Consider the following 26,109-nt stretch of genomic DNA (forward strand, 5'->3'; position numbering starts at 1 on the left):
CACCAAAATTCTTCTCTCTTTCCCCTCTACATAACCCGGGAATTGGATATCCATTCTACCATAAATCTCAAGCCATCAAACAATGTAGAAAGGCCACCTCAGCAAATCTCGAAGAACTCCGACGAAGTTCCTATTTCCCTACTACCAGACCTAGGCGGTGGTGTTGCCAGAAGAGGCTGAATATGCGACCATCTGAGGTCGGCGAAAGCGACGGGTCAACCTGTAAGGGTCGTCTGATCTGATTTCCCTTTCTCTCTCAACCGTAGACCGCCATGTACGGCTGCTCTGTTTGGTGGCGGCGGTGGTGTTTCCATCTTTGTTCGGTGATTTCCATGCCAGTCGGTTATGAAACTGCAGAATAGGCAGATTGCTGGGTTTGGTGATTTTTATCTTTGTTTGGTGGGTGTGCAAAGAGAGAGAGAGAGTTCCCTTTTTTTACAAAAAAAAAAATCTGTTAGTAATATCCGTTAAAAAAATTCGTTACGAAAAAGTCCGTTAAAAAAATCCGTTAAAGAGAGTTAACAGACATTCGTTATGTACGTCCCATTTTTTAAGTAATTTTCCTATGTGGACCAATAAGACAATGACACATTGCAAGGTATTAATACCTTAAGACACCTAAGTCTTTTCTATTGAAATAAGTAGAATTTTAAGTATAGGGTAACTGAAAATATTCCATTCTAAGAAATCAATAGGAAAGACCAAAACGGTATCATGTTCAGCTCATGGCTTGAAGAAATAGAAGAATCATAAGTGATGTCAATTGTCAACCAATATATAACTGAGATTAGGAAAAATTACATTGTTTCGCACTAAACTTTTGCAAATTATGAGTTCCTTTGGAGAGCCCCAAGGTGCTTGTCAACGTGCAATCTTCTTACCAACTTTAAGATCTCAATTATCTGCAAGAGTGTTGAGTAAAAATTGCACACAGTGAGCGAAAATGTAACCCAACATAATTTCACTCGTATTCATTTTGTGAACCGAGTTTTAATTATTTCGGGTTTGACCCATTCAAGACATAATGTGTCTCTTAATTATATTCCCTCGAGATAGGGAAACACCTTTTGATTCCATTTATGAAGAAACCAAAATGTGGATGAGATATGGTTATTTGTTTTTGCGGCTGCACCTGAAAATTTAAGTGGGTTGCCTACGTACCCTTAGAGAGGGATCAAGCCACTCGTAGTGTAAGATTTCCAACAAGTGAATGACTCGTTGGAGGGCTTTGATTTTGGAATGAGAGTAGTGTTTGGAAATGTGTTTAAAGGCATTTGAGCTTTGGAGTGAGACTTTGGCTTCAGGCGATCTAAGAATTTATTTGGAGTGGTGGTTGCATCCAGATTTAAATCCAGACTGCCTACAATTTAAATCCAGATCAAACCAATGTAGTTCGAGCGTTTGGGGGTGAATTTGATTTTTCTAGTGTTGGAGTCATTTGGACTGGTCGAATTAGACTGGTGGTGTCAAAGATTCTGTTTGAAATGGCCTTTGGCTTCAGGCGATCTAAGAATTTATTTGGAGTGGTGGTTGCATCCAGATTTAAATCCAGACTACCTACATACTCTGTAAAGGGATCAAACCAATGTAGTTCGAGCGTTTGGGGGTGAATTTGATTTTTCTAGTGTTGGAGTCATTTGGACTGGCCGAATTAGACTGGTGGGGTCAAAGATTCTGTTTGAAATGATGGTTGCATCTAGTGGGTCGCTAGATTGCCTACATATCCTTTGTGGGATCAAACCGACCGTAGTTCATTAGTTTTGAGTTTGCGGTTTTGTACCGGCTTTTTGAGTTTGACAGATATATTTTTGAATCCGTCAATTGTATTTCTTATGGACACCCAATTTGGTAGAGTGTGCTGATTTGATTTGAACACCCGTCTTGCCGAGCTTTGCAGTTGGGCCTTCAGACTTGAATTGGGCTTCACACTATTTTATTTTAGCTTTGAGACGACTGACGGGTAATTTGGTGAGACCCCAACTTGCATCGAGAATGGGTATTTGTAGAGTGGGCTTGTTTCCGTGTCATTTATAGGAGGCCCATTTGAAGCACTTTCTTTTACCTTCCCTATGTCTTCCCAAGTTCCCATTCTTCATTTTGTTTAGCCCAGTAGAAGAACTTGAAGGCCGAAATTGAGCGAATGGAGAGGGACCGGTGCAGCAACCAAATGCTATGTCGCTTCTCTTTGTGCGAAATTGGGCAAGGAAGCTTTATCTGGGCAGTTCAATTCTTGTTGGGTCTACTCGAGTCATAGCATGACTTTTGATTTCTTTCTTGTTTTCAGTTGTTAAGGTATTTTGGTGAGAACTGACTCCGCCGGATCTTTTTGGTCCGCCTTGAGCGTTTTGATGAGAACTTTCTCAATTTCATTTTGACATTTTCATGATCAAACTTTTAAATGAGATGACTTTAAAGCTTGTTGCTTTGTATGTTGCTCACTGCCAAACTCCACCGATTCATTTTGGGCATTGATCATTTTTGTCATCTTGCCGGCCATCCAATTTCCGTTTAAACAAGTCTGAGACATATACCATTAGTGTTTGATTTAGAAAGAGGCACGTAGCTTATGTTGTTGACAATCACACATTCACACAATTCTACATGTTCTTGTCATTTCGTTTAAGCTCCAGGAGATGATCATTTGTCATTTGATGGCCACCTAAAGCAAAAGCTTAGATGTGTGTCTTGTACGCAGTTTCTGAACTTTCCTCCACCGCCAGGTTTATTTGAAGAGGTGAACTTGCAGACACTTCTTTCTCATCTTGCTTCGTCATTGCTTTGGTAAAAATATCAGTGGCTCATTGTGGTGGTCATGGCGCTGGTTGTAGATTTGTTGATGCAGACCCATTCAATCACAGCTTGTTGCTTTGCAGATTGATAAATCTTGAAGCAGTTACTTCCACATGAGGCAGGAGCTTAACACAATGACATCTGCTGTGAGCATGGCAACAAACTTCACTTTCCCTGCTATTCTTTTGTGACGTTGTCTTTGATGCAGGTTGTGGTCAAAGCGACTTCGAGAACATGGTAGCCGCTGCTGCTATAAGGCTTCAGAGACGCTGCGCCAGCATGGTCCTTGGAGACTGTTAGACATGACACAAGAAGCTGGCACCTTGACGCATCCTTTGGGGATTGATGTGGTTAAATCACAACAGGTCGTGAGCATTGACATTTGTTGTGAGCACATTGGTGGCAGCTCCGTTGGGGTAGCAGACCTCGTCTTGCTTGCTATTGTTGGGGACAACTTGAGCCACTTCACCGGTACATGACTGTGTTGTTGTCTTTGACGCAGTGGAAAGCATTTGGCGCAACATTAAGAGTTCAATGATACTCGTTGATACAGAAGAGGCTTGAACGTCATGGAGCTTTGCCGGATGAGTTTTGTTGCAGCTACTTGTTGATGCCGGAGCTTTGTTGTGGCTTTTGAGCATGTTGATGTGGGACTTGATGAGAGGACAGACTCGGAAGTGAAGTGAAATGAGGCTGGCTGGAGTAGTTCTTTACCTTTCCTCTTGTGCTTCTTCTTCTTCTTTGGTGCTGTCGATCTCTTCCCTTTGCTTTGTGCTACGTGACTTGAGCTTTTGTGCGGCTTCTTCGTCACCTGTGTTGCTTCTACTTGCTTCTTCTTGCTTCTGCCTTCCTTTGGTCGCTCCTACCTTCTTCTGAAACTTCTCCTTCGTTTGCCTGCTTCTGTTCTTTTTTCCACGTTGCTGCCCGACTTCTGCTTCTGTGCTACCTCTTCGTCTCCGCCTTCTTCTGTAGCTCTCTTCTAGTCTTCTATGCAGGCATGTACTCTCTTTATATAGAGAATACCAACCAGCTGGAGATGAACGTGCACAAAGATCAGGGACATGAACTGATCAACACTTGAATATCTGATCTTTTATTTGAATTTGAAAATCTCACACTACCACAAAAACAGCTTTAAACAACGCCTATCAGACGACGTATAACAATAAACCGACAGCTCTCGACAGCTCTCGACCAAAAACACAAAACATCTCGCCCACCCTCATCTACCTCGACATCTCTCCCAAATTCACACACTCAACCCAAAACCTGACATCTCTCCTCTCTCAGCCTCGTCAGCGTCGTCGGAGACGGCGACGAAGCTCTCGGCGAGCTAGCCTCTCTTTTGATTCGTCTCTTTAGAGGTACGCCGTAGCTAGCTCTAACCACTCTCTCTCTCTCATAAATCGATTTCGATTTCAGCTCTAACCTCTCTCTCTCTCTCNCTCNCTNTACTCTCTCTACTCTCTACTCTCTCTCTCTTACGTCTCTCTACTACTTACTACGTTACGTTACGTTACTTTACTACTCTACTACTCTCTCTCTCTCTCTCTCTCTCTCTCTCTCTCTCTTATAAATCAATTTCGATTTCGATGATTGAAGGTTTCAATTTTGATGCAGGTGACTACAATACGACTTGGAGCTTTGATTTTCTGAAGATATTTCTCTCAAGGTAATTGTTGGAATCAGAATTGCGGGGTTTTGAGTTTTGGGTATACGATCTGTTGCTGTATTTTGTGTTATTGCTTTGACTGTGTTGCATGTTGTTCTTTTCTGGGTTTTGGGTTACTGCTTTGGCGGTATTGCTTTTATTAATGACAGTTTTGGATTTGAACAGCTTACGATTTGGGGTTTTGGGTTACTGCTTTGGCCGTGTTGCATGTTGTTCTTTGCTTCACTTTTCGGCGCCGATACCTCACCCTTCCTCCCCTCCGCCTTTCCCAGAATCCCCTGCCTCTTCTTCTCAAGTGACTTCCATTTCAATTTCTCCATTCCCTTTTCTTTTCAGCTTGATTCTGCCAATTTCATTGTGTAAGGTTTTGTTTTGAGCCCTAGCTTTGTTGCCAGATATCACTATTAGACCCAAAAATTGCATCTTTTTGAGCTCATTGTGTGTTCACTATATTTGTTGCTCTATGTGATTCACTAGATTACAACGAGAATCGAAAAATTGCATTTTTGAAGATTATTGTGTCCTAGTGGTTTGATTATTGGGTTAATTTGATTTTCTAAGTTCTGTGATTATTATGTGATTAGAACAGGTGGAGAAAGAATGAAGGCTAAGAAGAAGAGCTCTCTTCCAGCAGACTCGGCGAAAGAGCAACATAAGAAGCAAAAGGGGAAGGGGAAGATGAAGGTGAAGAATCAAGGCAGTTCCATATAACATTGGATTTTTACAAGTGGCTACTCTGTAAGTTTAATTTCTTTGGACTCTTAATATACTGTTTTTATTGTAATGTTCATATGTTGAAGCATGTTTTGTGTGTTTTGTTAGATCGCTACAGGCTCACTAGGAAAATTCCTGAGGTTATTTGTTTAATGCAGGTGCTTGATGTTCTGTAAGTGACTTGATTTAATTTTGTAGTATCGTAACTCCAGTTGATTTTTGTAAGAATCAAGGCAGTTTATTATTACTTTAATGCTTGTTTTCAAGGGATTTGAGTGAGAATGAACTTGTAAGCCAATCCCACATATACTGAAATCTACCGTACATTGGGAAACTGTAAGTTTGGTCTATATTTGTGTGCAAATTTGATCTTTTTTGCTTCAGTTTTGTAGCTGAACACACTTTTTTTTATTCCAGATTCTTGCATGGTAACAAGTTGACTGGGACTATTCTACCCGAGCTTGGCAATATGTCAAAACTTAGCTACTTGTAGGTTGCCTCATCTGATGCACACTCATTGATGTAATGTTTTTCTAAATTGGCACATGTAGATGATTGTTTAGTTTGGTTTCGCAGGAGTTAGGTTGGTTTGAGATGCAATCTCCAAAGGAAGAGATGGTGGATGAGAATCGTGGAGCTAGTTGTGGATTTGGGATTAATCTTTTTTCCTTCTAAAAGACTTGGAAGCATTCCAAGTATGTGGCTCTCACTTGGTTAAATTTCTCCAAGTTCCATGTGCTTAAATTGACTAAAAGTGTCACACCCTGGTTCTTAAGTTATTTTACGGTTATTTATTTTGATATTATTTTGGTCTTTTACCGTGTTGAATAACCGTTTACTACTTAAGGACCCTAAAGTTGACTTTCTATTCCGTTTAGAATTTGGAGAAACTTTCTTCATGAAAGTTGTAGAGGACGTTAGTACGAGCTCGTAGACATGCTATGTGTTAAAATCGGAGTTAGCATGGAAAAGTTATTAATTAAAAGAGTAAATTTTTGAAATGGTAAAAAGGGGTAAATATTAATGGGTATTATTTTTGGTTGGGTTTTATCGCTAGGCTGGCTGTGGAGCAGCCCAAACCCCCCCCCCCTTCATTCTCTCTCTCTCTCTTTCTCTCTCTCTCACCCGTGCACCCCGACCCGCCGGAGACCAAGGCTCTGTCCGCTGCTGTCCGGCCGCCAGGGACCGCCGAACCACCCCTATTCGGACCCCCGCCACCTCCTCTCCCTCCCCGGCCTAGGGCCCGAGCCTCTAACCCGCCGGAGACGCCGGGAAGCTTTTCGCCGGAAATCCCACCTCCGGCCGCCATAGGTCGGAATCTTTGGCTCATCTTGTAGCCCTCATCAAGGTGAGTATTTCCTCAAAAGGAATTAGTCTAATTCGTTGTTGTTATGGAGAAATGTATAATTAAAGTTTTTAGGGATTTATGGAAGTTTTGGTTCGATTACCCTAGTTAGCCTTAGAAATGGACTTTGTGATAGTTAAGGAAGTTGTTGTGCGTGTTGAGAGGAGTGTTGTGCTAAATTTGGAGAAGCATTGGGGTTCGCCGGAATCCGGAATCCGGCTGCCGGCCGGCGCCGCCGGCGGGGCAGCCGGCGCCGCCACCCCTTAGAGGCAGTTTTTCATGTTTTTGAGTTTATTTTCATGAGAGAAGTTTAATGAAGTATAATTTGGAATTTTTGGAGGAGTTTTGATAAGGTTTGAGATTTTTCATTGGTTAAGGTTTGTGGCGGTTCTTAAATTGGAATTTCGGCAGTTGGTTTAGCAGGTTTAAAGTCTAAAAAGGTTAAATTATGGTTTTTGGTAAGTGCGGAGTGATGTGAGCCTTGCTAGATTAAAAGTGGAGAAGTTGGGCAAGAGAGATGAAATTATAGGCTCCATTTTATTTCAGAAATTTTATTAAAGTTTTATCCTAGTTTGAAGGCTTAATAATTATTTGGAACAGGACGTGAGAAGGCTCGAATTGGAGAGACCTCGGATTGACGTCAGGTTTAGGCCTAAAGTTGTGAGTGGACCTTTGTTTTAATTGAAAAACATACGATAAATTATTCTGTTGATCATTTATTTCTTCTGTTGAGATTTATTTTCTTTCTCGGATATTTGGCAATTTTCCTCTTTTGGAGAGTTCCCAAAAATGAGATTTTCGGTGGATATGTTTATTGGATGTTTATGAGGATAGTATGTATATATAAATGCTAGCTAGCCATATGTGCTTGGTCCGTCATAATGAGGTAAAATATCATTATGGAGTGACGTGAGTGTTAGGCACAAGTGTCATAGCCCTATATGAAAACTACTTTCTTATCTGGTTCATATAGGTTTTCATATAGGAGTCCACACGTATATACACTCGTGCTTTTCCGCCATAATGAGGTAAAATTCCATTATGGTGTGACGTGAGCGTTAGACGCAAGCGTAGTAGCCTTGTATGAATTCTTATTTTTCTTATTTTTTCATAGAATTCGTACAAGGAGTCTGACGAGTGTAAATACATACACATATATTTATATATAGTTTAGCATGAGATGCTCCATTTTTATTGAGTTTGGAGACTAGCCAGAGCTAGTCATGAAATTGCCAGTTTTTGTGTTGAGCGTTTTTGAATTTTCGCATGCAGCTTTTTTCTATGGAAATTAAAAATGGGAATGCATAAATATTTTTAATAAATTCATTTGTGTCCACTCACTCTAACGGTTTTCAATGTTTTCCCCTGGGCTCTTCGTTTTAAAATGCCCAGTTGCAGGTTAGCATAGTTGAGGCCGAGCGTACATGGAGAAGAGGCATAATCAATAGTATAGCTTCTGCTCATTTCTATTTATTTCTAGTTCCTCTCCTCTCAAGTAGAGTTGCTCTGAATATGTGGTTGTTGGTTATAGGATCTTTGTTAGATTAGTGAATCTATATTGGGAGATGTTGTGATTTGTGGGGAGCACGAAGGCTCCAGGAGTTTATAAGGTTGGAGTTGAAACTTTTAGAAGTGTTTGCAGGTGTTTTATTTAGGAAGGGTTGTCCATTTTCAAGGGAGGATATACTGAATTTTCGGTAAATTTTCTTTAGAGATGGTCCCCGCAGGATTTACTTCGGGTTTTAGGGTGAAATTCGGGGTGGGTCCTGACAAAAAGAGATTATGGTGTCATTTTCATGTGTTTATGAGATTGTAAAAGTGCATTACCCACTTCATATCTTTACTAAAAGCCTTTTATCTATGGGTGCTGAAGTTGCTTTGGATCACAGGTAAGTTCTATTCTGGGGCTGCAATGATTGATGTTGATGTTGGGTGATTCCTTGTTTAGCTTTGTGTCTTCAGTTAAGCAGGTAATATTCTCTATAAATAGATGCTTTGTGCCTTCAGTTCAGCAAGTGATGTTGTTTTTATACTTGTTGTTTATTTGTTTGTTTTAGTTATATCCAAGTCCATATGAATTGAGTAATTCTTTTGAAGTTGGTGAATGATGTAATTTTAATTCAAAATTTTGTAGTACTGGACATGGTTAGCTGAAATCTTAAATGTTATTGATCTATACTTTCCTATATCATTGTGAGTTATATATACTCTTCTTAGTTCATTGCATTCGTGCTCCTACATCAGTTGCCAAATTGCATATATATGCATTGTAATTACTACACTACTCTTTAGGTACATGTTTCAAATTTGACAGGGTTTTGGGATGAAAGTCAGTAACATATTGGTGAATTGAGGAGGCTACTTGCATGCAGGTGCTCCTTAGCAAGAGTAACTAGCTGAAGAGAAAACACCAGGACTATCGGTAGTTGCGAGGCCGATTTCAGTGACTATCTAGAAAAGATCGAAAAGAGTATAGTTGAAAGAACACCGGAAGCCTTCACTCTTGAACTTATATTTATGAGGAGACTAGTTAGATAAAATAGATGAAGCTTTGAATGGAAAGAACAAATGTTGTATAAACAATTGAGAAATGTAATAGGTCATCAACTTATTGAATTCATTTTCTTTATAGTAGTGGAATTGAAATAATTGTGTAGTGAATATTTATTGTTATTGAATTTTTTTTCCTAAATAACAAATCTGGATTTTAGTCTATATATATATATAATTGGAAAGAAATTAAGCTGAAAATTTTCACTAAAAACGACTTCTGAGTTCATATCAGATAACAGTTTTAAGAACAAGCGTGGTATGATTAGAGATCACACAACTGTTACTCTGTAAAACTGTGATGTGATTGTATGTCACAAGACACAAAATCTGTCGATACGCTGTCGACATATGTTGGCATCCCATGGTTGTCGACAGCAGTCAGACGACGTTTCTACGATACATCAAACGGCACGTAAAAAGACAACGGTAATATGTAATTAAACCCTACTTTATATATTGCTGCCATTATCTCTTTCTTTTTCTTCCGGATAATCATCTGCAGCTTACGGCATTAATTATTTATTTATTTATTTTTATTTATTTTTTATTGCTCAACAAAGAGCAAGACAAAATGCTAAAAATCTATATGGTGCTTTACTGTATACATTTATAATTGTATACCAAACAATTGGACTTTCAGAGTTATACTACAATGTTCGTTAAGTTTAACTAATCTATACATGTGTATGTTAACCTGTATTGAAATGTATACTTTATACTTTATAGCAATATGCAAGTCCAATGGTATTCCTCATTTCTATGCTGTTCTTTTCTCTCTTATCATAAAGTTTTATGTATATATGTATATGTGTGTATAAACATGTGTTGTTTTTAGCATTGTGTAATTTATATATCATTTCAGATTCGTCCGCACAATGACTTAATTTTACTTCGAGGAGGCCGTCTATTGCAGCAGTATGTTGTTGACAACTATGTCAAAATTGAAACACAAAAGTTGAGATATATTCGTAATAATCAACCAAACCTGCGATGTGAATTATATGATAGGCTCCACGACTCATTTAATGTTGGTGAGGATAATGCAGGTATGAATTTTATTATTGTCATATAATAGTAAAATATTATGTACCTTCGCATGCATTATTCAACCAAGCACTTACATCATAATGCTATAACAGGTAACATTGGTCGAAGAATTATTTTGCCATCTACATTTATTGGTAGCCCACGTGATATGCATCAAAGATACCAAGACGCAATGGCTTTGGTCCAAAAGTATGGAAAGCCAAATATTTTCCTCACAATGACATGCAATCCAAATTGGGAAGAAATAATAGCGGAATTATTGCCAGGTCAAGTGTCACAAGATCGTCCAGATTTATGTACTTGAATTTTTCGTGCAAAATTAGAAAGCTTAAAAGAAGATGTTATTAAAAAAAGGGTCCTAGGTAAAATCATTGTTCACGTTTATGTTATCGAGTTTCAAAAACGTGGTCTTCCATGTGCTCATATGCTTCTCATGTTACATGATGATGATAAACTGAAAAATCCTGATGATTATGATAAAATCGTTCGAGCTGAGATACCGAATCAAGATGAAGAACCTCAATTGTATAATGTTGTATTGAGACACATGATACATGGTCCATGTGGAGTCCATAAACCAAATTCCCCATGTATGAAACGTGGAAGTTGCAAACGAGTTTATCCCAAAGAGTTTTCAATGAATACATTTCAAGGGAATGTGTAACATCCTGACCCAGGTGTTAGAAAAAAAAAACAAATAAAATAAATAAGGAAATCATAAATAAAAAATGAGATAGGATTTGGAACCTAAATTTTGTTTTGTTTATTTACGGCTGCACCCAAAACTTGATCGGGCTGCCTACATACCATTTTTAAAGGGATCAAGCCACTCGTAGTTCAACTTTTGTACTATTTCTCTAAGCATCGGAAAATCCGAAGCTTAACCAACATATCTCACAAATTCGTCAAATAGAATTTCAAAGCAAAATTGCATAATTACTATGGACACCCATAGTCATACTTCGGTCATTTCTATTCCAAAGTTCTATCAAGAGATTAACAAATCAAGAATCCAAAATCATCACCACTACCTGCGCAGCAGCACTCACAGCCAACAACTACACTGCTTAAACCCAAATTCCCCATGATACAATCTAAACTCGATTTCAATTATACAAGGAGCTAAAGCTCCGCAAATGAACTGAATTTGATACTTTAACACGATTCATCAAGTCAATTAAAGTGTTCAGAATAAGTAGGTTGTAAGATATGCCCCCACTTAAAACGGTAGTTTCGTAATCTTCATGAAATCAAAACACAAGGTCCAAATAATGGAGTTTTCTCAAGTTGTGATCATGATCTCACGGTATTAACATCCAATCACAAACTATAACAATAGTTTAGTATAATTGTCATTCAAATTCTCACGTCCACACCAGCCTTTGATGACCACAGATTCACTTATAACCAATCTAGATCAAACACGAGCAACCCATATTCAAATACATCTAGCTTCCGGGTATAGTTTTCAAATTTACCTTCGATATCAAGAAGATTTAAGGCAGAAATTTCAACCATTGGTCTGCACCCAAATTAACACAGTAGTGCCCAAAGTGTGAGTTAACTTACTTCACTTGAACCCGGGTTGCACTGTTCTTGGCTTGGAACTGGAAAACTTGCAATTGAAATTGTACTGGAACTCTGAGAACTCGGCACCAATTTCGAGTTAGTCTGATCGATGGCGGCATTTCCGTCGATGCCCAAAACCTCCCTCTGACAAGACAAAGTAGAGGAGTTCGGAGTTCTCCCCCTTTCTCCTTCGCCCGAGATCAGCTAGCAAATTCAGAGAGAGACAGAGTTCGGTGAGTTATGTAGACTGAGGAGGGACGGTGGAGAAGGTCGATGAAGACTCGTCCTTTTTCTCCACTTTTCTCGATCCTTCGTTCCTCCTCCCCTTTCTCGATTCTTCCTCCCTTGTTATTTATTTATTTCCTATCTTATACATATGTGACACACATATACATATCCACTTACTTTTATATTATCAGTCATCAAGTCGATGACATGTCTAACGGTCGAAATTTCTCTTTTAACACATCGGATTATAATTATACAATTTATTTCACAAATAACATACAGGGTATTACAGAATGACTCTACCCCATTTACCACAGGCGCAATGTTCACTCAAATGCAAAAGTTGATAATAGTTGGGTCATTCCTTACAACCCTTGGTTACTTGCAAGATATAACTGTCATATTAAGGTCGAAATCTGTTGTAGCATTAAAAGTGTCAAATATCTGTACAAATATGTCTACAAAGGTCCAGATAGAGTAACTTTTGCAGTCCGACCTGAAAGCCATGAAGATGAAATCAAAAATTTTGTTGATGCAAGATAGGTTTGTGCACCAGAAGCTTTTTGGAGAATATTTAAATTCTTAATGAACCAAATGTACCCTTCAGTGGAAAGATTGCAAATTCATCTACCAAATAGACATAATGTTTTCTTTCATGCTCATCAAAGGGTAACAAATATCATTGCTAATGATAGAAACTCAATGACGATGCTTACTAAGTTTTTTACTAAGAATGACAAATGCGAAAGTGCACGTCAATACTTGTACCAAGAATTTCCTGAACAATTCAGATGGGATGACAACAATAAAGCATGGGAAGAAAGACAAAGTAACAAAAAGGCATTGGTAGAATATACACAATATCTCCTTCTGAAGGAGAAAAATTCTACTTCCGTGTTCTCTTGAATCACGTTAAAGGACCTAGATCATATGAACATCTCAAAACTGTAAATGGCATTTTGCAACCAACATTTAAAAAGGCTACTGAACAACGAGGACTATTAGAAGACAATGATAGCATCCGAAAATGTATACAAGAAGCCTCCAGCATACGTAGGCCTTCATCTTTAAGAAGATTGTTTGCCACCATCTTAGTTCATTGCGAGCCTCATGGCGTACAGAATTTGTGGGATCAATTTTACCAATTTATGATAGAAGATTATACTTCTTCAAGTGCTCCAAACAACGCGCATACTACGAATAGACTTTTGCGAGACTTGAATGAATTGTTAGCCCAACATAGTAAATCTATCTCGGATTATGATTTACCACAAATGACAGGAGATAATAACGAAGGATCAAAATTGCCAAGGCTAATACAAGATGAAGTTTCGATTTTCACTCCCCAACAAGATTACAACGCAGTTCATCATCTGAATCAAGATCAGACTTTTGCATACCACAATATAATATCAGCTATTGAACGAAATGACAATGTCATGTTCTTTGTCGATGGTCCAGGAGGTACTGGAAAAACATACTTATATCGTGCATTGTTAACAACGTTGAGAAACAAGAACCATATTGTACTGGCAACAACAACCTCTGGAATAGCAGCAACAATACTTCCTGGTGGAAGAACTGCACACTCAAGATTTAAAATTCCACTGGATCCCGAGAAAACTCCTACATGCTCAATTAGTAAACAATCAGATCTAGCTGAGTTAATACGAAGATCATCAGCTATTATTTGTGATGAAGCACCGATGATGCATAAATGTGCGTTTAAAGCTTTGAATGAAACTTTGAAAGATATAACAAAATTTGATTTACCATTTGGAGGTAAAGTAATAATTTTTGGCGGAGATTTTCGACAAATTCCCCCAGTTGTTCCTAAAGGTACATGGTCAGGAATGGTCCGCGCCAGTATGATAAATGCCTCATTTTGGAAAGATGTAAAAATGCTTCATTTACGACAAAATATGAGATCCATCAACATAATTTTCAGATTTTTTACTAAATGTTGGAAATGGAGCAACCATCTATGATTGAAGACATGATACAATTACCTTCATGTATGGTCATACCATGGGACGGGGAACAATCAATCAACCACTTAATTAATGAGGTTTTCCCTGATTTGGAAACTCACGTAAATGACTCAACATACATGGTTGAAAGAGAAATAATCACTCTGAAAAATGATGATGTTGATGTACTTAATGAGATAATTATAAAACAAATTCCAAGGCCTGAACACATCCTATACTCTTTCGACTCAGTTGAGGATGATACCAGAGATATGTACCAACAAGAATTCTTGAATTCCATTTCACCTTCTGGTATGCCCCCACATCAGTTAACTATCAAAGAAGGCGATGTCCTTATGCTTTTGAGAAACATTGACCCAAAGATGGGATTGTGTAACGGCACAAGGTTAACATGTCGCGGACTATATAAGAACCTTATTGATGCCGAAATTTTAAGTGGTCAATTTGCTAAAACTAGAGTATTTTTACCAAGAATTTCTTTAAAAAGTACTAAGAATTCTAGACTCCCATTTGAGATTACAAGAAAACAATTTCTTGTGAAGTTGAGTTTCGCCCTTACAATTAACAAATCACAAGGACAAACAATACCAAATGTCAGAATTTACCTCCTAGATCATGTATTCACTCACAGACAATTATACGTAGCTTTATCACGAGGGGTTTCAAAAGCTACCACCAAAATCTTAGTGAAAAAAGGCTCAATCGAAGGACATGAAGGGGTGTTCACAACAAATGTTGTATACAAAGAAATCTTGCTTCATCCAAGTTAATACAACCCCAAGGTACGTATAATACTTATGATGCTCTATAGGTCAACCTTTCGCAGATTTTATTAGGGCCGGGCATTTAACCGAATGTGTGCAAAAAACCAACCGAGTCGAACCGAAAATCCGGATCGGATAACCGAACCAAAACATTTGGGTCAAAATAAGTAGTGAATCGATCCGAACCAGTTTAAATAAGATTTGATCTGGTTCAAGCTCTTCAACAAATTGAAAATAACCGAATCGACCCGAATTATATAATGTATATATAGATATATAATTTATATACGTAAAACGCTATTATTATTGGTATATTCCATCTCTATTAATTTACAGTGTACTCTCTCACACTTTAATAAAAAACAAAGATCCTAACATTAACACAATTTCTCATTCAACTCATTTCTCAGAGAAATCCGTTGGTGTAGAAAAGATTGGGAGTGCATTGGATTACTTGTTGTACTTTGAGTTTACAAAAAGAACATGTTACTCAAGTAAAAAACTTGAAGTTTAACTTTACAGTAAGATACTAGATAGGCTAAAAGTTTTTCAAATATGGTTCAAAACCGAAACCGACCCGAACCGATCTGAAAATTCAAATGGGCCAAATATTCGGGTCTAAGGTTTTAAAATCCAAATTCGGTTAGAAAAAACCTTAAACCGAATAATTCGGATTGATTTTGGTTTCACCCTAAAACCGACCTGAATCAAAGATATACAGCCCTAGATTTTAAGTGTTTTAGGATTCATATATTCACTCCAGTCCCGTTCACCTGGTCACCTACTGACCAGGGAACATTTGGTCAATAGCCATTAGATCTGGCTCATTTAAAATCCAAGGGTTGAGATTAATTAAGTTAAAACCTATTTTATTATACCGTCTTCTCCCTCATCTTCTCCTCTTCCCCTTTTTTTCTGAGAAGATCTTCTCCTCTTCCCCAAACTCTAAAATTTGCTGAAAACCCAGATGTGGTCTCCCCTCTTCTCGTCTTCTACTCGCATCCTCTTCTCCTCCCCAAATTCTGAAATTTTCTGAAAACCCAAATTGCTAATCAAACATGCCAAGAATGTCTTCTCCTAGGTTGATCATCTCAATTCTCAAGCTACGAGTTTTGTGTTGGGGAGGGTGTAGGAGGTGGAGACCGAAGTTTGTTCGACGGCTTCGGCAACGGCGATAGCATTCATGACGACGGCGGCGCCTTCCAAAACGGCGAGAATATACACCCGTGACGAAGCGCGACAGCGGCTCCCGCTGAGGCAATATGTTGGGTTTCTGGGCTGAATTGGGTTCTCAAACTACTTTGGATATTGAGGAGAAAAGCTATCAAAGACATCATATTACTGGGTACCGGTGTCCAACTCCAATTGAGTTTGAATTTTCAGAATTTCTCAGAAGAGGAGGAAAAAGATGGAGAAGACAACTTGGTACTGATATGAATTATCACAGTGATCATCAATAAAAAAATGATTAAATAAATATAATTGAATAGGTTATAACTCAATTAATCTCAACCCTTAGATTTAAATGAGCCAGATCTAAGGGCTATTGACCAAATGTTCACTGGTCAGTAGGTGACAGGTGAACGGGACTGTATTCACTCACCCGTTTTTCGTTATAGGAAAAGTTCCCGATGCCTTTTTTACGTCCTACCCGTCCGCATAAATTGGTTGTTTTGCCCTTAAAGTTGTTTTGTGCTTGATGCACCGCCTCCGATGGATACAGTCGATTAGGGGAAACTATTACTGACAGTAGCCGCTCTTTATCTCTTATTCGCTCTTCCCCGACTGCTATCAAGCTCTCTCTTCACCATCTGTATTCAATCTTGCACTGAATCTTGAATCGTTTCCTTCTCGGTCTCAGTAAGTCTTCAATTCTATTATCCATTGCATTTGAAATGGATGTATGGGTTTTCACCTTCGTGTTTTTCCTGCTGAATTTTCAATCACAGGGTTTAGTTTTGCCTGGCTTTAGACACTATTACAGTTGCTCTTGCTTTGATCGAAATCCAAACTGAGATTCTCCAAATCTCTGATTCAGGCAAGTTAGTGATCAGATATATCCGAATTTTGATTTCTAGGATTTCAGCTTCGGACAGACTAATTTGGTATTTATTTTTGTAGGCTTCTCTCTGAGATGTAGAAGCTTCGGTTTTTTTGTTTTTATTCTTAGTTCTGGAATTTGCTTTTGTGTGAAATAGAGAGCTTTATGTGAAAATAGTGTTTCGCGTCTGTTTTTGATGAGCCACTGTGGCTGTAAGATTTATGACTTATGTGAGTAAATTGTTTTTGTTGTCGACTCAGATTCGGTCGTCACTGTGGAAGAAGGTTGAAGCTTTTATTGGCTCTAAAACGTTTATCTAGGTGAGCACTACACATTGTCAGACATATCTATGAATGAAAGGTTTGAGAGCTTTAAATTGTTAGTTTAAAGTGGTAGCTTCTTTTGTTGATTGAAGATAATAGTAGCAGAAACTGACTGTCCTTTGTGCATGAACCAACAACTAAAAACATGAATTGAGTTAGCTACCACGAATGATTACTAGGATTCAATTTTAGTTTGAGTTTGGATAGAACTAAACTGAAAAATACAAAAAGAACTTCAATGAGTTTGTATAGATCAAACATCATCAACTGTAAAAACAGATGCTTTTGATCGAGAAGGGAGGCATAGTTGCTTTTTTTTATCCCTTCTAAATGAAAAGACTCCTTTGTATTGCTAAGAAAATAACCATGTTAAAAGGACAACATGCTGATTTTCATGTTTAGATACGGTAGGAGGACTCAGCTTATAGCTTTTATGAGGTTATCAGTTCGGAGAAGAAGAAAGATAAAAAGACGTGCCGTCTTCCTCACCGAACACCACGGCGATCCCCAGCAGTTCATCCAAAGTGACGACGGCCTCTACCAAGCCACCGAGGACCAGCAAGGCCAAGGCATGTATAGACACCTTCCCCCTCTACGCTTTACACCTTAAATTATGTTTGATCTGAAAATTAATTCGAAATTGCAATTTGACTTTGTTTATATAAATTTATGAATTCAAGCTCGGTTTTTATGGTCAGGATTCCTTGGAATGGGAAACACGATGTGTAGATTGACAAGTGAAATTCACAATGCTTTAGACTGCTATTGTTTTTGTGGATTCTAGCTCAGTTTATAATACCAAGATTGGAGACTGAGTTTTCATGTGTAGTGAGACATAGATTTGATGGCCATGTGATTCTTAATAGTGTGTAATGGTTTCCGCATCGAAGGAAAAGGTGTAATTTTAACATTGAAGCTGCTTAGATCCCATTTATTATTTCTAATCAATTCAGCCTAACTTTTTTTTTTTCAGGTACAAATTTGTTATATCAAATTGGCTGCTTCATAAGTCTACATGTTAGTTTCAGAGCTCCTTATTGATCGCCGAAGCTTTCATCCCAAAACCACAAACCAAGGCGCCGCCTTTGTACTCACTGCCAAACTTATCTATGAATGTAAGGTTTCAGAACTTTGAATAGTTAGTTTAAAGTGGTAGCTTCTTTTGTAGATTGAAGATATTTGTAGCAAAAACTGATTGTGAATGTGAATGTGATAAGTGGGATTCAATTTTAGTTTGAGTTAGGATAGAACTAAACTAATAGATACAAAAGGGCTTCAATGAGTTTGTATAGATCAAACATGATCAACTGTAAACTGCTTTGATCGAGAAGGGAGGCATAGCTTTTTGCCTTCTAAATGAAAAAACTCCATTGCATTGCTAAGAACAATGGCAACTATATTAAAAGCTTACGAGTTTTTATGATATTAAGTATGTAGATTGAAATGTTGTATGCAATATGATTAAATGGATATGGAGTCCTTTGTGGTATTTGAATTTGAGTGTGTTTTATTTACATAACCAGTTAGCTTTTAATCGACACTTACGAATATTTTTTGTTTCTGTTTTTGTAGATTTAAGCTGATGTTGCTGGGAAAATTTATGTTTTCAAGGTCCGTATTCTGTTTTTACTTATGCTTCTGTTTTTCTAGGTTTCGGTTAATGTTAATTGTAGTAACTTGCGGAATCCAAACATTCATTTTTCTGTTTTTTCCTTACAGGAAAAGCTCCCACTGTGGACAAAGGTTGCAAATACGTAGAGAAATTTTGTGCCTGAGAGTTAAATGCTTAGTGCTCAATGAGTTGCAGTTTGCTTGCTGCTACCAGATTTTCTTTCTTTTGATCATTCTGTGATTCGTAACCTATACTTTACAAGTTATTATGCAGTGTGAATATGTGAGTGTTGTTACAATACATCAGATCAGAAATTTCAAAGTTGCATGAAAAACAAAGGTTAATCGCACAAGCATACAACGCACTTGCGCGCGTGCTAGAAGGCTAGTAAGTAAGAACGGCAATAGCACTTCATTCTGACTCTAGCCTTTTAAAAGAGGAAACCATGCATAGTTCTTTCATTACTCACGATCATTTTATGTTGATGATACGTAGGCCATTACAACTCTCCTCCTCAAAAGTGTCATGTATAGCTTGGAGTAGATTTTATCAAATTAATTTTGACACTGTCACATTACATGTCAATTTAATTTAGTAAACACAAATTGGCCTTTCAGGTGGAGATGCTCTTACAAGTTACAATGCTAATCTTATGTATAACCTCATTTTGAAATTTGTTACGACTTATGAGGTGGAGTTGTAGTAGGACACTGTAGGCTGTAAGTGGTATATAAATATATACATGTCAGAAAGGAAATTAATTAAACCGTCATCTATTTTTAAAACATGAACTCTAGCTCGACCTGAATTGTTCATCTGCTCTTGTTATTGTGAGTACTCAATTTCTCTATCTATCTCATCTAATAATCGTTATTTGGTTTTAATCTTATTTTAGTTATTCACAGTTACTAATCAATACTGTTTTATACAACTTCGTTTATCGAATTGCTTGTTTGTTCTTAGTTTCTACCAACATCTCATTCACTCATACTACAGTAGTACAGTTGCTTTTTTAATCGTAAATTGGAGACAATTGCTAACCAAGCACATAAATTCATTGATAACTAAAAATGGAACTTCATTCTGACCCTTCCCTTTTAATGGATGAAATCATAGTTCTTTCATTACTCACGATATCATTGGAATTGACACAAGGATAAAACTTTAATTGGAATTGGCTTTAATTTTTAAAAATTTAGGTATTAAGACATTTTCTTTTTTTTATATTTTAGACTTGAGAAAAAAAGGCCGCAGCAGGACGCGGCCGGGGTTTGTCTAGTATGAGTCATAACACCAGACACAAAAAAGCACAAGTTGTCTTAAGGAAAAGAAAATTGAACAAATGGAAGAATATCATTCAAAGACAAAGATCGAGTCTATGTATACAATTGGCGGCCTAACCTTGTCTGAAACAAACCCAGTAAAACAAAACCCCGAGCCAAGAAAAGGAGTACAAGCAAACTACCTCAAAACAATTTAGACCGACTCAAGAAATATGAAGAGTGAAACACTAGGATCAAGAAATATGCTTTGTCATTACAAGCGTTGTAACGCAACAAACGAAATGTACCCGACTAAAATTGCAAGAAAAACTGATAATAGAAGGAACAGACAACGTCCAAAGAAATATGAAACAATAATAAAAAATAAAAAAAGATCAAATTTTATCTCTATCGAATTTTAATATCCAAATACAAAACAAACAAATTAAGGGCCATAGATAAGCTGTGGAAAAAATCAGTTCTTCTAATTTCATGGCCAATTTCTGAAAGCTTGCGTTGCTTCCACCCCTGCAAGTCTCTGCAACATCCATAACATGCCATCATATTAGGACTAAGCAGAGCAAAAGAGAAGGAATATCAAATCTATGTGATAGCTAGATAAACCAATATGAAAGAAAGAAAATAAGGTCCAGCTTGATCAAACTGGACTTGAATTAATCGATCACATATTCACATAGACACGTACCATATTGCCTCAAGTCAGAACAGCCCACAATTACTTAGAGACATCCCCAAGTACGCCTGCTCGCTCTCTCCGCCCGTCTGTTGTCCGCCATGTCCCTAAATTCAGTTCCTGTTATACTAACAGAGGGCACATGTTTGATTTTGTGGGAATCCTCCCCGCCTTCTCCAAGCCTACGACAGAACTCACTAGGCATGAACTTGACAGTTAACTCCTTGAGGTTAGCAACATATTGAAGCCCCTCTGGAACTGCCCTCAATGTTTCACAGAAATCAATGCGCAATCTGCGGAGTAGAGGCATGGCTCCTTCCTCCACCCTTAACTCTGTCATATTTGTCGACCTTTCGAGGCAAAGAAATTCAAGATTGGGAAATCCTCCGTTGGTGCAGACCAGTGTGTCTGAAGTAAGGCTCGAGAAAATACGACCCAAAAAGTAAAGCGCTCTCAACTGTGGCAGTTTCTCAAGTATTTCTTTCTGGTCTTCCATCAGGTAAGTGTGAGACAACGTTAGCTTGCTGAGGTTTGGAAAGGACGAGAGTCCTTCAGGTAACTTCTCTATTGACCCTGCCAATTGTAGCTTGTATACAAACCGAAACTTTAATACTACTATATCCCATGAAGGACCAAACACTACAGATAGAGAACGAAGATGGAGGAATACGAGACTACTCGATTTCAAGATTTCCTCCAGATTTTTCCAGGGATTTGTCTCTGCTGTAGTCTCAGAGATGAATAGCTTCCTAAGATTTGTTAATTCAACAAGGGAATTTAAATCAAAGCCTCCCCATTCAACATTCACCAAAGTCTGCAACTTTCCCAATGCCAGCTGCCCTTGCACAGTCTTGCTCCTCCGAGGTAGATATAAATGTCTCAATTGTTCCATCTTCCCAAACACATTTGGAATTTCTATCATTTTGGTATTTCTGTAACGTAAATCTAGAGTCTGCAAACACACCAAATTCGCTACAGATGATGGGAAGTGGTTTATTCCGCTTCTCTTAAGACCTAGAAACCGCAAGTGTACCAGATTTCCAATTGTGCTCGGTAACTTTTTGAGTCCTAGCATATCTTCTAACTTCAGAACTCTAAGCAACTTCAAGTCATTGAATACAGACCGGATGACATGTTTACTCCAGATTGGTTGAAAATCTTGAGGGCTGAAGTATATGAGTGACCTAAGGTGATCATCTCTTCTAGCGGGAACTAATTGATCTTCTTTGTCCAAATAGATTGCCAATCTTCGAACTCTACCAACTTGTGTTTCGTTGGTTCTTGTCCTCGTTGAGAAATTGGCAACATGAAAAAAGTTCTCTTCTTCGGCCTTTAAGATGCACATATCTCTCATGAGATCATGGAGCCGACATGTTTTAATCTTCCCAGTTAAACCAATTTGCCCGACCTGAATCATACACCTCGCCACCAACTCACTGAAGCAGCTATATGCTATATCTTCCGACATTACTGATGATGTCGAAGATATAAAACCTTCTGCCATCCAGAAATAGATCAATTGTTTCACTGATATCTCATAGTCTTCAGGGTAATGGCTCAAATATAAAAAACATAACTTTAAGCGATATGGTAGGTTTTCGCAACTCAATGCCAATATCCACAATACACCTCCATACTTATGACCGGTGTACTCTCGATCAATGTCTGTGCCTCTTCTTATATGCACATCAACATTCTCATGCACAATTTCCCACTCACCGACTGTGTGTTTTCTAGAAAGCAGTCCTGCAAGCACAATAATCGCTAGTGGCAAACCTGCACACTGGCGAAGCATGTCCCTTCCAACTTCTTCTTTCCTTGATTTGATTCTGCTGTCTGGAAAATAAGGTAAAATGAACAAGTATATTTAAAATTTCAATCATGCCAGTAAACTAAGAGTGTTGTAAGTTGAACTAAGGTTTAACAGCATTTAGTTGTAAGTTAGGGAGTAGTGTAAAGGTCCGGCCGGGCCGGGCCGGGGGGGGGGGGGGCATAGGCCTTTTTTGAATTTTCGTTAACTTCTGTATCTGAGGATAGCAATCACTTATGCTATCCCATATTCATAGGATACGAGTTTGCAGAAAGTAAATTGCAGCAAATAAAGAAACAACATAAGGATGTTTTTACTCGCAGAAACCCTGAATGCAGGGAGAAAAACTGCGTGTCTCTAACTCTTGAGAGACAAAAACTTTTCACTAAGTTGAAGTAACTTCTTACAAGAATAATAGTTTTAGTGATACACTACCACAGTGTTATCCTTCGTAGTCCCAAACTAGTCTAAACCTATTCCCTCTCTTGTTTCTAAGCTCTTACAACATGGAACACTTTCAAAAGCCTTGTTCGTGAATTCAGCTAACCACTAACAGATTCAACCTTGAATGCTTCTTGGGTTGGTTGCACTACACATCCCTCATGATATGCAACATGATATGAGTTGATGAAAGAAGATTTGAGTTCAAGCTCTAAGGTTTACAGTCATGAAGAAGACTTAGAGCAGCATGAACAATGCAAGCTAAAACTAGACTCAACAAAGAAAATGCAATAAGGCAGTTTTCAACAACCATTGAGCAAAGCCAAAGCTATAGATATATATAGGCAAACAAGGCATCAAAAATGATGCAAGCTGACCTCAACATGTTTCAGAAAGGTTTGGACAGAAGTGTTTGGCTACACTACTGAAAGTGATGTATCCAAATGGAGAGATGACACAAGTAATCTTAATAAGACAAAGAAACCTTTCCTAAAACATGAACGATTCAAAACAGGGAGCAAAGAGATTTCAAACCCTCTTACTCAGTCCATTAGTGGACCTTGACACAACCGATAGCGACTGGTATTTGAATCACACAGGGACCAGCTTTGTATTGGATAATGTATCATAAAATCCAAACTGGAGCCTTGAGCATCAAACCATTTGGTCACGGGTTGACATAACAAAAGATCTCAACCCTTAGACTGGTTTGAGCGCCAAGGCATTTCCCACAAACACATTTGTCCACTTGAATTTGAAAAACAACAAAGACCTAATAAACTAATATATATAACAGGCTCTTTGAAAATTAGGACAGCAAAAGACTTAGTACTAGGATAGCAACCTTTGTGAAAAACAGTGATATGCAAATGCATGTTTTACCTGAAACCGTAAGGGATGTTAGTAACACTTGTTCTTGTTCAGATGACAGTATCTTTGCAGGATAAAAGATTGTCAATTATCCTTATACCTTCATAGTGGTTAGGGTTTTGACGTTGTCCGTCTGTTTAGCACGTTTTAGGGATTCAAACGTGTGGTTTGTCTGTCATATCATATGGTATGTCATACCTTCTGCAAATGTGTCTAATTGTATGACATGTGTGGGCTTTTGAAGGGGTAAATAGTCATTACATGATCATTTAGTTGTTTCATCAATCAATAATAGCCACACATTTTGTAAGGCATGATATACCATATGGTACACTAGAATTTTTCTTTCAAATGTGGGTTGTTTTCTGATTTTATCCTCTTGTAAATAGCTTTATAAGCCAGAAGTTTGCTTTCAATTAAATAAGAACTTTCAGTCAATCTTTGCATTATAGCTACAATGTTATCAACATTTGGTATCAACACATGGGCCTGATTTTGTTTGAGTGAAAGAATTAGCAGCAGTATCTTGAGGGTGTTGTGTTGCAAGGGATGGCGGTAGAGCACTTTCGTGCAACTATTGATTCCAAAATTTGATGGTCATTATGATCACTGGTCGATGCTAATGGCATGGAGAATTTCCTTCATTCGAAGGAATACTTGAGTTTTGGGGAGGATGGTATACTTGTAGCAACAACTGGTGTTGAATTGACAGAGGTTCAGCACAAGGCAATCGTGGATGCTAAGATGTGTTGAAAAAGTGTGGCTTAGATTAGAGCCATTTGGAATCCCACATTAGAAACGTGAAGAGTTATTCTTGAGTTATAAGAAATGATACCACACACACTAATGCCGATCCCATACCCGCTTCGCATCCGGGTGGCTAAGCTGGGGACAGTATCGGCATTATTGGACCCGTGTGTATGAGACCTGTGGGGCCCGTCGGCCGCTTCCGCATAACAAGTGGTATCAGAGCCCAGGTGACGCTTGGGACTTGGTATCTCATACGATCAAGTTGCAATTTGGTGGAGCTCTCGTTTGGATTAGGGTCACAAGATTTGAAATTTGATGCTTGTGATCACGGTTGAGCTATTGGGACTTGGATCGTGAGATTTGGAAATGGCTCGAATCATGCCAGGTGGAGATTGTTGGAAAAGTGTGGCTTAGATTAGAGCCCTTTGGAATCCCAAATCAGAAACTTGAAGAGTTATCCTTGGGTTATAAGAAATGGTACCACATACACTAATGTCGAGATTTTTTGTGTTAAAACCCCATACATGTTTCGTATCTAGGTGACTAAACTGGGGAAAATATCGGCATTATTAGACCCCTGTGTGTGAGACCTGTGAGACCCGTCGGCCGCTTCCGCATAACAAGATGAAAGACTTAAAGGTAAAGTTGTAAAGAATTACCTTTTCCAAGCTATAGATTGAAGCATCATGTAGACAATTCTCAACAGGGACACAACACATTTGGGGCTAGATAAGGCAAAAGTATCAAGGTTCCACGAAGGTGAAGCAAGCACAGCTGCAGGCTATTCGAAGGGATTTTGAGACTCTCCACATGAAGGAAGGAGAGACTGTTGATGACTATTTGGCTCGTACTCTCTCTATAGCCAATAAATTGAAGGCTCACATGGTGAGAATATGACTGAGACTGTCATCAATGAGAAAACTCTAAGGTCTATGACTTCAAAATTCGACGATGTAGTTTGCTTCATCGAAGAGTCCAATAATTTGGATACACTAAAACCATAGATGAGCTTTAGAGCAGCTTGCTCATTCACGAAGACACGAACAAAGGATGAGTGGCCATGGAAGAGACGAGCAGGTGCTCAAAGTTGCTTAGTATAATAGAGCATGAAGAGGAAGAGATCGATGGAAAATCAGAGGCAAAGGAAGTGGTCGAGGAAGATAATTTTTAACAAATCTATTGTTGAGTGTTTCAAATGTCACAAACTAATAGGACAATTTCAATAGGGTAGTGCTAGAGGGCCTTAATAAGGTCTAAGATTTATGACATTAATCTTATGTGGCATGTCATGTAACCTAAACACATCATTAATTTTTAAAATCAAGCCAAAAGACAATGTTAACCCTGATAATTAATGGCTACTACATACTAAAATAGAATATTTTCTTACCCTAATTTATTAATAATGATGTAGTTAATTATCATAGCAGGAGAGGCTTTTTATTCCAGAAAACGTAAATTTCTTTCTATCTTTGAGTTATAGATCCTTTTAAATTATCAATTTTTATTTTATTTTTACGGATTACAATTATTTTGCCATAGTCATATTCTCTGTCGAATTTTAGAACAAATAAAAAATGAAAAATCTCTATCAAATTTCTTTTGGATGAATTACATATATATATATATATAA

The 26,109-nt window shown here is 38.1% G+C and overlaps 1 protein-coding gene and 2 non-coding genes across 3 annotated transcripts in view; 2 read left to right on the top strand and 1 right to left on the bottom strand.

The window, feature by feature from the left end:
• Positions 1-3,987: 3,987 nt before the first annotated feature.
• Positions 3,988-8,510, top strand: LOC101309767. The gene is made up of 9 exons (XR_185166.1): positions 3,988-4,154; positions 4,411-4,462; positions 5,052-5,200; positions 5,285-5,348; positions 5,444-5,512; positions 5,594-5,665; positions 5,753-5,871; positions 7,914-7,968; positions 8,411-8,510. It is a non-coding gene; the product is annotated as an uncharacterized LOC101309767 (transcript).
• Positions 8,511-16,228: 7,718 nt separating this feature from the next.
• LOC101309962 lies at positions 16,229-18,978 on the top strand. Its single transcript, XR_185167.1, has 8 exons — positions 16,229-16,533; positions 16,623-16,711; positions 16,975-17,034; positions 17,440-17,606; positions 17,736-17,933; positions 18,011-18,152; positions 18,610-18,648; positions 18,757-18,978. It is a non-coding gene; the product is annotated as an uncharacterized LOC101309962 (transcript).
• Positions 18,979-20,145: 1,167 nt separating this feature from the next.
• LOC101305518 (probable disease resistance RPP8-like protein 2-like) overlaps positions 20,146-26,109 on the bottom strand; it is a 10,804-nt gene continuing 4,840 nt past the window's right edge. Inside the window, exons 2-3 of the mRNA XM_004308291.1 lie at positions 20,618-22,441; positions 20,146-20,449 (exon numbers count right to left, since the gene is read on the bottom strand). Of these exons, the coding sequence (XP_004308339.1) occupies positions 20,652-22,441 (1,790 nt within the window). The 3' untranslated portion in view covers positions 20,146-20,449; positions 20,618-20,651. The remainder of the gene's footprint in view (positions 20,450-20,617; positions 22,442-26,109) is intronic.

The sequence above is a fragment of the Fragaria vesca genome, linkage group LG7, assembly GCF_000184155.1.
Source record: "Fragaria vesca subsp. vesca linkage group LG7, FraVesHawaii_1.0, whole genome shotgun sequence".
Lineage (NCBI taxonomy): Eukaryota > Viridiplantae > Streptophyta > Magnoliopsida > Rosales > Rosaceae > Fragaria > Fragaria vesca.